Source organism: Tupaia chinensis, unplaced genomic scaffold (assembly GCF_000334495.1).
Source record: "Tupaia chinensis unplaced genomic scaffold, TupChi_1.0 Scaffold000318_1, whole genome shotgun sequence".
Classification (NCBI taxonomy): domain Eukaryota; kingdom Metazoa; phylum Chordata; class Mammalia; order Scandentia; family Tupaiidae; genus Tupaia; species Tupaia belangeri.
Window position 1 is genome coordinate 3,477,081 of NW_006159811.1, and position 13,026 is coordinate 3,490,106.

Genomic DNA, 13,026 nt, shown 5'->3' on the forward strand with positions numbered 1-13,026 from the left:
GTAGGAGGTACTTAAAATGATGCTTTCACTGTTAGTTGGGTCAATCCGACTTCTCTACTGACCATTTTTACTGTTTTACCATTTCAACATCTTTATTATATATTTTTTAAAAGTATATTTATTTATTTTTTCAGAGAGAGAGATAATCCCAGCAGAGTCCTCACCACACAATCCACTCCCCTGCACTGGCCCAGATCATGAGCATGTGCATGCGTGCCTGGCATACACGGGGAGTCCCCTGGACTTAAACCCTGGCCTTGCCCCATGTGGATCCAGGTGCTTGCTGTTGTGCTCCCAACTCGTCCCTATCTTTGTTTTAGTTATAATGTCCTGCACACCTTCCATAATCCAAACCAGCACTTTGTGGAGGGGAAAAGCTAGTGGTGTGCTCTCGTACAAGGCAGCTGTGGTTGCTTTCTTTCCCCCTTATTCATCAGAGAATTGTGAGAGATACTAATAGAACTGAAAGTGTTACTTTCATAGATTATAAGAATGAGGCAACATGTATTTTCCCTTGCCAGCCCTCCTAGATCCCTCATCAGTTGATAATAAAGTTTGATCCCCTGATTCTCAAGAAAAACAGCCAGAGGTTTCACGTACCATTTATTTGTTTAAATCCTGCCTTTCTCCAAAAAAGTATTTAAGGCTACATAGGACATAATGATATTGTAGAAAATTAATAAAATATAAAAAATCAGTATATTTAAAAAAATATTTAAATATTGGGACCAGCAGTTGGTGTAATGGCTATGTCGCTGGACTCCCATGTAATTGACTGTGGTTTGAGTCCTGGACTTGGTGGCTTAAACTCACGCTGGGCGTGTGTGCGTGCATGCCCAAGATCCCGAGAGGAGAATGGAGTATATGGGAGTTCAGTGTGACCATCCCCCCTGGGGGTGATTTCTCACTTTCTGTCTCTGTGTCTCTCTCTTTCTGGCGAGCACACGTGCCCTATACCATAAACCACTCAAAAAATTAAAATATTTTTAAAATATTTATTTATTTAATAGAAAAGAGGATGAAGCAATATGATAATCATAGGAAATTGGAGTTTTATGAATAAGTAAGACATGTACTATGGGCTTCCTGGTAGTCAAAGCAAGAGACAGTTTACATAGTTGTAATTAATAGAAAGGAGGAAGTGTGGAGCAGCTTCTCAAGGTGACAAAAAAAAAAAAAAAAAAAAAAACCCAGCTCTGAGACCTTTTAGGGGACTTTGCATGTCATGACAGCAAAGCCCTTGACAACAGCTGCACAACAAATATTGAAGTAGTTTCAGTATTGCTACGCTTTATATTTGAAACCAAACTTAGTGAAGATGATCTCCTAAAATATGAACTGATTTTTCTAATAGAACCATTTTTTCTTCTCTTATTTTTACCATACCCCCACCCCTGTTTTTCTTTAAAGTTTTCTTTCACATCACAGTATGGATGAGCTAGCTCTGTTTTTAGTCCTTGGCATCATTTTGCTTTTCCTCAGTTAACTGTTTCCCACTGGAGAAATGTAGGACTTACTTTTATTTGCTTTTGAAGTCCATGATCTTTTGAAGGCCTCAGATCTGCCCTATCTTGTTTTGACATTTTATTTTCCCTGAAGTGACTCTTGTTGAATAAGGAGAGATGATAGACCGAAGATACCCTGGAAGGAGTACAAGACTAGAACTTGTGTGTTGATATTATCGACTGTGGGCAAAGGCCATTTTTCTATGTTTACACAGCTGTAAAAATACTGATGAAACTTGGTGCTTAGAGTATTATGGGGCAGGTATGGGTGTGGATAGAAAACTACGAAGTGCTCTGTCTCTTCCTGTGAAATAAGCTAACAGAGACACCCACCTTTCCAAAGGACTGAATCCCACATTTGTCAAGTTCCTGCAGCTCATGGTCTTCTGCTAGTGTTGTCTGATTTTAGAAGGAATGGTGTGCTGATCTGAACTGAATGGAGATGGCTATTTTTACCATGCAAAATCTGTTTGTGTAAACTTGCATTTCAGTTGTCTTTTTCGTTTTCCCTTTTGGCAGCAAACATTAATGCTTGAGGACACGCTGCCACTCATTTCTGAGAAGCACCAAATATTTGGTTTTTATCTGCATTCAGACAGAATCAGTTTCAAGTTGTTTCTGTAGATATCAAACATAAATATTTAGATAAAACAAACTTATAAATGATGTAATTTACTCCATCATCTGTGGAATTATGAATTTTTCCAATGATAGATTGAAAGATGTCTTGAACACCTACCTTGTTGGGGACAGTATAAAGAGTATTAAGTGTAGAGCAGGGGAATACATTATAAATAAAAGACATGGTGAGAGCCCCCTGTAAACTTCCAGTCTAGTCGAGAAGTAAAGATACTAAATTAATTAGTTAATTTAAAGTAGACTATTTTTAAGAGACATTTTTCATTGTAGTAAAAGTTAAATATCGGTATGACTAGAAAGCTGGGAATACCTTAGAAAAGAGTGTAAAGAAGTTAGAAGAAGGTTGAGAGTAGGTGAATTTAAAACTGAGTATTAAAGAGACAATAAACATGGTTTGATAGGATGACTGAACCAAGGAGGAGGAAAGTTACGCTTATTCCTGGAAAGTTTGTTTGTTTCTGGAACCTTCTTGAGATGGAAAACTTGTCTGATGATTTATATTATGATATTAAAGTATAACTGAGAAGTTAAGGTTTTAAAGTTTCTTTCTTCCAAGAAAGAGAGACATCTTTAACAGGGTCTTCACACCACAGTCCACTCCAGCCTCAGCCAATCAGGATTATAGGTGTGCATGTACAGGCCCTATGCATACAAAGAGGCCTCAGGATACAAACCCCGGCTTGTCATATGGCTTTAGCATTGCAGAGCCCTGCATTTCCATTGTACCGTAGGGTCTAACCTCAAGAAGTAACTTCTAAAACATATCTGAGGTTCTGGTGGATGGCTCATTTATTTCAAGTATTTGAAACAACATTGCAAAATGACAACATTATTGTTATTTTAAAAATATTTATTTATTTATTTAATTCAATTTGTTATTATTATTATTATTTTATTTGCCCAGAGGGAGACAGAGGGAGAGAGAGAAATGGAAAACTGAGAAAGCAAGTCTCCAGGTCTGGGACTCAAACTGCCGTCAGCCAAGTGGGAATCCAGCGCCTTTAACCATTATGCACCTGCTGGCCCCTGACAACATTATTTTTTACTATTTTTGATGTGTTACAGTGATCAATATCCATATTATATATAGATGTATGTAATTATGTACATATACATACAAAATTTTGTATGTGACCCTAGTAAATTCCTTGATGTTAACGTAATTCTTTTTATGATTAATCTCCTGTCTATCATCCTCAGTTACATCTCAGTAACATCTTCAGATGTTTCATTTAAAGCATTATAATTTAGTTTTCTATTTCAAGAATTTTACATTTTAAAAGTAATTTTTCTTTGCTTTTATTTACAAATTAAAAAATCTTAAGAACTCTTCTAATCTTTTAAATTTAAAACTTAAAAGTTTTTTCCTTTTTTAATTTTTCCATTTATTTATTTTTTTTACTGTCATTCACTTTACATCAATACAATATACAAAATGAGACTTTTCCATCCAGAATGCATTGTATATTGGCTCAATCAAGGATATTACCATACATGTTATCATGAACAAATAATTTTTTACTTCTTGTTTCTTACATATTTTGTTCCCCCCCACCCACCCCTTGATTTGCTCCCTCTCACCCTCTGCTAATTCTTCCCCTTCTCCTACATTGTCTCTGTATGTATAGTTGTTTTCTGTGGCTTTTCCCCCCACATTTTATTGATGCTCTAATGATCTTAATTAATTTAAAAACTTTCCATAGCAAGCACAGCTGATATATACATATCTATGAATGCATGTCTGACTTTAGGTGTAAATCTCAGTGAGTAAAGTGAACATACTATAAAGTAGCATCTTATGGGAGTTGTACTATCTCACTGCAGTCATTAAATAGGTATTAATAGGTATTTTTTAAATGCATTTTTTATTTCAAGAAAAACAGATTTGGTTTGACGAGATCAAAATAAAAAAAATGTTAAGAGAAATTTGCTTAAAACTTAAAGCCAGGGAAAAGGTTAGGATTCAGTTCAAATAGTAGGTAGATGGACCTGTCAAGAGTTCAAGAGAAGACAAACATCCTTAAACATAGAAATCGAAGCATTGAAGAAAATCAGTAATTTTTTAGTCTAAAGTAAAAAATATTCAATTTCACTAGCTCAGACTCATGTAATTAACCTCTCTTCTACTGAATTTGAATTTGCAGTGTTACTATGGTCTGTTCTTTTCACTTAAACTCTAGAAGTTAATGTTCAACTCTGGACTTGTCCCTACCATTAGGCTGGCCATTTTCTTGCTGGTTGTTTTTTGTACTCTTATTTCTGTGTGTCTGACGTTAGTTTTCCTGGTATAGCACTCCCTTTAGCACTTCTTGAAGAGTTGTTGTGGTGTTGGTAAATTCTTTCAGATTTTGTTTATCTGAAAATGTTTTTCTCTCCCCCCCCCCGCCCCATGATGGGTAATCATGCTGAGTAAAATATTCTTGGTTTAAAGTGTTTTTCACTTAACACGTTGAATATATTTCCCATTATTTCCTTTCTCACATTGTTTCCAATGAGATGTATGACGTTAGCCTGATGGGATATTCTTTGAAAGTAACTTGATATTTCTCTCTTGCCGAATTTTAGTATCTTGTCTCTGTCTGTGGTTTTGGTCAATCTGGCTATGATGTGCCTAGGGAAGATCTTCTTGGGTTGATTCTATGTGGGGTCCTTTGTATTTCTTGAATCTGGACATTTGAATGCCTCTCTAGGTTGGAAAGTTTTCTTTCAGAATTTCATGGAATAGATTATTAATGCCCTTATTAGTTTCTTTGTCTTCTGGGATACCGATGATCTGGGTATTTGGGTGTTTAATGGTATCTAGTAGTACTTGTATGGTTTCCTTATTTTTAAAGGGGTTTGGAAGCTACATTTATAAAAACCTGAGAAGTGGGTCTTCTCTTATATATATATACACAAAATATTTTTTAATAATATTGTAGAAATAATCCATTTAGACCTACTCCCCTAGGACAATGACTTAGTTGTGATGCAAAGGATTAGCCTATATTTTTTCAGTCATATTGCTTCTCTCAGTAATTCATTATTTATTTATTCATTCATTCATTCATCAGATATGTAATAAGTACTTACTAAATGTAAGGGAATGTGCTTGTTTTTGGACAGATGTTTTCAAAGGTGCCACAAAAGTGAATAAATTATGAGACTTATGACTTAAGACAAAAGTAGAAGAAAGTATTCATTTCCATAAGTAATTATGGAAGGATTAAGTAATGATCTTTAGGAATTTGTAACTAATACATAAAACTTAGATCCCTTCTGGAAAGATAGGGTGGGTATTTCAAAAATACTTTTGTACTGAAGCTGAGCTATTTGTATTTTTGTGCACAAAGTATGTTTCACTCCTTTGCATTTAGTAAAACAAATGTGATTGATGCTATCTGTTGTCAGCTAAAAATGCCTAGAATATGCTTAGTTTTTTCAGGGAATTGTTATTTATTTATTTTTTTGTAGTTAAAATGTAGAAGTTAGTAAATACCTATTAAAATGACAAAACATGGGGGACTGTCTACTCACAAAGCTCAATTTCATTTCTCTACTTTTTATTAAAGATACCTTAGTTGTAGTAATGCCATATTTTTTGAGAAGTGTTTATCGTGATCTTTGATCATACATATTTTTTAATTGAATATTATGATTCATTGTTTCAGAGGCAAAATTGCTGAAGGCTTGGAGGATTTAAAACGTGTTAGTCCAGTAGGAGAGACATATATCCATGAAGGGTTGAAGCTGGTAAGTTCTTAATATATTTATCTGTATGGAAGAAGATGTGTGTTTAGTCTGTAATGAAGTAAAACTCTCCAGGAAAGCTCAAAGACTCCATAACATACTTGTCTTAAAACAATCTTTTTAAAATGCTATTACCTACTTTGGAGGCGAGATGGATTAAAATCAAGTTTTGAATCTATTTTGGATAGAACATTATCCAAAATGGTAGAAAACGTTATTTACTGTGGCGGTAAGAAAAGTCTGGATGGCATCTTGGCTTTTAAGGAATTTTTTATTTTCTCTATTCAGAGCAGTCAGCTGCAACTAAAACTGTATCATTTAGAACCAATATTAACTATAATGTGAATATATCCATATTTTAGATAAAATAGTTAACACAAAACACCCAGTTTTGAAAACTAGTTAATAATATTTTGATTTTTGTCATACTTCAAAATTCTGCTTCATGGAACATGCTGGTTAAAAGTTAAAATTAAATTGTGAGTTGGGATAATTATTCTTCATTTTCAGGCGAATGAGCAAATTCAGAAAGCAGGAGGCTTAAAAACCTCCAGTATCATAATTGCTCTGACAGATGGTAAGTTGGACGGTCTGGTGCCACAATATGCAGAGAAAGAGGTGAGTATTGAACTGAAACAGTTCTTTACACCCCACTGTACTTTGCTGTGTGTCTGCATGTATAGCTCGATGATTTGAAGAATTCACTTCCTCTCTCTCTTTCTGTCTCTCTCTCTCTTTTTCCCAATAGGCAAAAATCCAGGTCACTCGGGGCTAGGGTTTATTGTGTTGGTGTCCTTGATTTTGAGCAAGCTCAGGTGAGTTACCACAGACCTGCAAACTTTAAATCACATAAGTATCTTAAGGATAGTTTAACACATTCTTTTTATTGATGACATTATGATACGAATCCATTTTTAAAGATTTTCTGTAAAACTGGCCCGATGTCTTGAACTCTACCTTAATAATATCGGAATTTTGGTAAGTTGTATTACTGAAAATGAAACTACATTTCTTGGACATTTGTTTGGTTTGGGGAACTAATGTAAGCTAAACATTGGATTGAAATACCTCAATACTCTTCTTCACCTCAACTGACAAATTATATAACAGCTTATTTAGCGTTTTCATTTTGATTTAAAATTTGACTCAGGAGTACAGGATTTGAAAAATCCATTTAAAAGCCTACTAAACCAACTTTTTCATTAAGTTTTGAGGGTTTATATTTAAAACATTTTTTTTTTAACCCATGAAATCATTTTACATTTAATTTTTACTGGAGTCTCAGGCCATTCACAGCCAGTAGAGCCCTATACTGTTTTGAAATTGCAACTTGGAGCTAATGTGAAAGGGCTATAACTGATGTTGGTTCCTTTTATGGTGATCTATTTAGAGTTACAACTCTCTTCCTGGCCTTGAGCTGGTACATTGTTCCCGCAATTTTTCAGCTGAAGATAACTGAAACAAAATGAAATTGATAAGATGTTATGTTGCTGTTGTGCACTGCTGAATTAAAGTTTTTCTTTTTTTTTTTTTCCTTAAGCTTGAAAGAATTGCTGATTCCAAGGAGCAAGTTTTCCCTGTCAAAGGTGGATTTCAAGCTCTTAAAGGAATAATTAATTCTGTGAGTGTTTCTCCAGAGGGTAGGGGGGCAGGAAAGGCTCATCATTTTACATGTATTTTAAACTATATGAAGGAATCATAATATCCAGTGCAAGTGGTCATTCATTCATTCATTATCTAAAAGAAAGAGAAAAAGAAAGAGGTTTGTATGGTATTTCAACTGCACCGTAATTTTAAAGCCCTGAATTTTGTTTGTAAATGAAATTTGGTATTAATTCTTGCTTATTGGGCTCTGTGAGCCTGGGTTTATGATTTTAAGTTTTAGATTTTCATAAGCTGTCTCAGACACTTCCACCTTTTCAGGATGGAGTTAACCGTCTTGATATCCTGAAAGTTTTATAGACTTTATAGAAGAAATGTAAATAAAATGTGGATTGGAATGTGTGATTATTTCCTCCTCCAAATATGGGATTTCTTAGCTATCAGGCAACTTGAACCAGCAACTGAGTGTCTGACTGCGGTTGTTGTTCTTTCCATTTAAATGATTAATAGTTTCACTGGAGCACATAATATTTCTGTTTGGAATTCAGAGCTGTCTCTGGTGATCATTAGAATCTGGGCGATCCTAAACAGGGTATGGGGAAAGGGTAGTGATGAAATGCAAAGCAAAACTCCTGGGCCTTCACAGCTGAGGTTTATGTTTCATTTTACTGCCTTTTGCTAGAAGCACTAGGAACAGTTGCTATTAAGTATTTATGATATTTTGGTAAACACCATCCTAAAATGGGAGGGAATAATATATATTCTCTAAGCCACAGCTTTCCCTTTAATCTTTAGATATTTAGTAAATAAAAAAAAAAAAAAGCAAAACTCAAGTTTCTTCTAATATTTGGTTCTGGCATTTAAATTTTCTCCTTAAAGATCATGGTTTTCAAAAATGCAGAGTGAGATTTATTAAATTTGTTTTCAGTAGCATGTAGGCGTTTTTTTTAAAAACAATTAATGGAGCTTTGCAGAGGAAACATAATTTGGTTTTCATAAATCAGTACTTCTACTGGACAAATCACAGTGAGAACATATAATTTGGTTGCATTATATATATCAGAACTTATAGTGGACAAAGCAAATATAATGAAGAATAAAATAGAAATTTCAATTATTTTAGGAGTTTGTGTAGATTATTGCATTTAGTTTTTAGAAAAAATTATGGTGTAAAAAGTAATAAATAATTTTATTGCTAGATTCAGGATAAATCCTCTATAACCATAATTTAATTTTTAAAATATTGGAAAAGGAATAGACAATGCCAAAGGAAGGATAATTTGACTCTCTAAATAAACAAGTCATTGGATTGTATTTTAGATAGAATTGTATTATGTTTGGGAGTTTGTAATTCTTTCTATAATTATACTAAGAAGGAGAAAAGACCTCCTTGGGTTATTTCCTTTGGAATTTTATAAGTTTTTAAAAAATTAACTAATTAACTAGTTAATTAATTAATTTTAATTTGACCAGAGAGAGGCAGAATAAGAGAGAGAGAGAGGGAAAGTGAGAAAGCAAGCCACCAGGTCCGGGACACAAACCACACAAACCACGATTGGCCATGTGGGAGTCCAGTGCTCTTAACCACCTGGACCTGGTGGCTTGAAACTCTTGCTACATGCGTGTGTGTGAATGCCAAGCATGCTGAGAATCTCAGGAAGAGAATGGAGGAGAAGAGATTGTGGCATGGCCATTCCCCTCTGGGGAGTGATTTCTCACTTTCTGTCTCTCTTTCTCTGTTTCTCCAGCAAGTACAAATGCTCTATAGAAAAAAATCTCTCTCTCTCTTAAAAAATTTAGTCATTGATATAAGAGAATATAAAGATATTTTTATTGTTGTTTTATGTATTTGATAAATTTGACTTGGCTATTTGGATTAGAAAAAACTTTGGAATGTAAATGTTAAGTACATTTGTTCTTTCCTGAAGTTCTCGATGGACTTTAGTTTGAGTAAATTATGTTGAAAGATTTAGCATGAATTTAGAGAGAGACTTGCATTATTTTTGCTATAGATTGCCAATGAAAATCCCTTGAGTTTCATCTAGAAAGGGATGATGGGTACAGCTTTTAGGTCAATATAGTTCAACCTTAGCTATTTCGTCACAAAAGGAGGAGTAAATTATCTCAGAGAAGCCAGCCTCTGAGAGGTGAACCAAGGCAGCAGGGTTGGCAGGTATGAAACAGGATCCATTACAACCAAACCTGATCTCATTAGTGGTTGAGATTCTTATCTGTGTGATGATAGCTTTGGATTTTTGCCTACTTTGTTGAAATTTAACATAATTTAAGCATTTCATCTCTCTTTAAGGACAGACATTGCTCTACCCCTAATAGTATATGAAACCTATAATTCTGCCTCAAATTTGAATTATATTGGGCCATTGGGAAAGTCATGACTCATTTTTGCATAGAAAAAGAAGAAAAACACGTCATGACTTTCCCAATGACCTAATACTTTATACGTATGTAATACTGTCTTATTTTGGAAAAATATATTTGATCTTTAAAATAAATATAGTATATCCCTCACAGGGTGAGTGTAGATAGAAGAGGGTATTTCTCTGTTCTTTATAATCTATCAAACCAATGGATTAAACTGTACTGTGGAGTGTTTTAATACAAAACTTAGCAAATGGGAAAAAAATTAGAAAATTTGCCTTTCAGATATTTGGCGTTATGAAAGCAAAATATTTGCTAAATTGATAGATAATTTATTTTTTTGCTAGATATTTAACTATATCTCATATCATTAATTGTCACTGCATTTATTTCTTTTGAGTTAATTTTTGAGAAAATTGGTAACATGGTTTTCTTTCTTTTCCCTCCTTGCTTCCCAAAATTCAGTGACTGAGATGGTGTTTCCCTTACTGTGTAAGATATATGTCAAAACATCATTTGTCAAGAACTAGTTTCTTTTTTCTGAAATGATTTAATTTAACTTTATTTATTTATTCATTTTTAAAAATTTGATGAGAGTGAGACACAGAGAGAGAGAGAAAGGGAAAGTGAGAAAGCAAGCCACAAGATCTGGGATTCAAACCATGGCTGGCCTTGTAGGAGTATCCAGTGTCTTAACCACCATGCCACCTGCTGGTCCCTAGAACCAGTTTCTTTCCTTCTTTCTTTTTTATTTTTTTAATCTCTTTATTTAATTTAATTTAATTTAATTTAATTTAATTTAATTTAATTTTGTGATTTCTTTTTTTTCTTTCATTTATTTATTTTTATATTTTTCCACAAACATTTACTTTACATAGCAAAAAATTTTAGCTCATACTCCATAATTCTTGACAGTTTACAAACAACTTTCAAAATTTCAAAATACTAAATTTTAAAGATAATATTCAAAATATGTCTTATAATTTTGTATAATTTTATGACTCTATATAACAACAGAAGCAGTATGGTTTCATACTATATATATATATATATATATATATATTTTTTTTTTTTTAGAGATGGATGAATAGTATTCCATTGAGTATATGTGCCACAGTTTTTCTAACCATTCATCAGTTCGTGGGCATTTAGGTTGTTTCCATGACTTAGCAATCATGAAAAGTGCTGCAATAAACATTGATGTGCAAGCACTTTTTCGATTAAGTATTCTTCTGTCCTTCGAGTAGATACCAAGGAGTGGGATTGCTGGATCATATGGTAGTTCTATTTGTAGATTTTGTAGGAATCTCCAAATTGTTCTCCACAATGGTTGAACCAATTTACAATCCCACCAGCAGTGTAAGAGAGTTCCCTTTTCACCACACCCCCTCCAGCACTTATCATTTTTTGTTTTTTTAATCTTAGACATTCTGACTGGGGTTAGGTGATATCTAGAACCAGTTTCTTAATCAGCAAAGATGGAGGTTTCATTTTGGAGACTACCTCACAGTAGCTGAGTAAAGAAGATACACTATAGTAGTTATGTTTTTTATAACTTAAATATCAGGAACTGAAAGTGACCTTTGTAAGAACATCCTGAATGTTAACAATTTAATACCTTTTTATAATATTTCTTAGATTCAGAAATCATTTAAATATGCATTTTCATCTTTGGGAAAATGTATTGTTTCAACATTTTTATCTTTCTATCCAGGCAAACACGAAATGTAAATTTTTTTGAATATTGGTATAATTTCTAATCTTAACTGGCACCTATAAAGTTTTATACTTCATTAGTATCTTAAGTAGATACTGGCAAGAAAAAATTTATTTCCTCTTTTTCTTTCTTCTTTCTTCAGTTTACTCTTTCTTTCATTCGCATTTGCCAAGCTCTTATCATCCTTGAGGCATTGTGTTAAACTTGGGAAAAGTTACAAAAACTTAAATAAGACAAATTCTGTTCCAAAGGAGCTTAAATAATGATGATTCGTTGTTTGGAATTTGGTAGTTCCCTGCAAGATTTACAGAGTATTGTGGGGATTTGGAGAAGGAGAATTTCAATGAGTCACCCTACAGGATTAAAAAGAACCTTTTTTAAATGCCAGTGTGGCTAGAATGTCAGTTGACGTAAAGACAGGATAAGTTTCATTATTTAAAGTTACACAAGAATTTTCATGCTGGGATTTGAACTGGGCTCTGACAATTATAGTAGATTTAATTACAATAGGAACACAGAACTTCAAGAACAGCTGGGGTGAGTGACAGAGTACAGGAAGGAATGTGGTTTGGAGAAAGATGGGGGATAAATATTGACAGTCTGGATCTAGATTATGGAGTCCCTTGCACATTTGGATTGAGAATTGGCACTTATCAGGGAGCCATAGAAGGCTAATTTAGTCAATGAGATTTATGTGATGACCATGAAGGTTCAGGAAGAGTACTCTTACAGCAATGTATAGGATGATTTGGAAGATGCAGAGGTGTGTTCTAAGTCTCTTGTAGTTGACTTAGTGACATTTGGGAAAATAAAACGTACAGTGAAGACAACTTGGAATTGGAAATAGGAAAAGCTTGGTATGAATTCTGCTACCTAATCAAGTGACTTGGGGTACATCCTGTAATGTAATTTTTCTGAGTTTTAAAATTCTTGCCAGTCGGGGCCAGACAGGTGGATCCTACATGGCCAAGTACACTGTTCAAGTCTCAGCCTAGTTGCTTGAAAAACATGCAGGAAATGTGTACATGTGTGCCCCAAATCCCTACTGGAGTGAGAAATAGAGAAGGGATTGCCTCATGATCATTCCCTACGGGGAGATGCTTTCTCACTTTTCCTCTTTCTTTCTGATTCTCTCTGGCAAGTACACCCACCATCTAAAAAATGAAAAAAAGAAAAATTCTTGCCAGTCAAATGGGAATAATGATTTCTCTTTCATTGTGTTGTGTTTTTTAATTAAAAGAGAAATGATTAGGAATTATCTAAATCAGAAAACATCTAGTAAGTGGACCAGCAGATGGTGTAATGCGTATGTCATGGGACTCCCACATGGTTGATCATGGTTCGAGTCCCAAACCTGGAGGCTTGAAATTCATACCAGGTGAGGGTGTATGCGTGTCCAAAATCCTGAGAGGAGAACAAAGTAGAAGGGATTGCAGCATGGCCATCCTCCCTGGG

The 13,026-nt window shown here is 34.2% G+C and overlaps 1 protein-coding gene across 1 annotated transcript in view; it reads left to right on the plus strand.

Moving 5' to 3' along the window:
- The window catches only part of ANTXR2 (ANTXR cell adhesion molecule 2), a 175,100-nt gene that overhangs the window by 14,916 nt on the left and 147,158 nt on the right, over positions 1-13,026 (plus strand). Inside the window, exons 4-7 of the mRNA XM_006151459.3 lie at positions 5,795-5,876; positions 6,384-6,511; positions 6,622-6,688; positions 7,414-7,494. Of these exons, the coding sequence (XP_006151521.2) occupies positions 5,795-5,876; positions 6,384-6,511; positions 6,622-6,688; positions 7,414-7,494 (358 nt within the window). The remainder of the gene's footprint in view (positions 1-5,794; positions 5,877-6,383; positions 6,512-6,621; positions 6,689-7,413; positions 7,495-13,026) is intronic.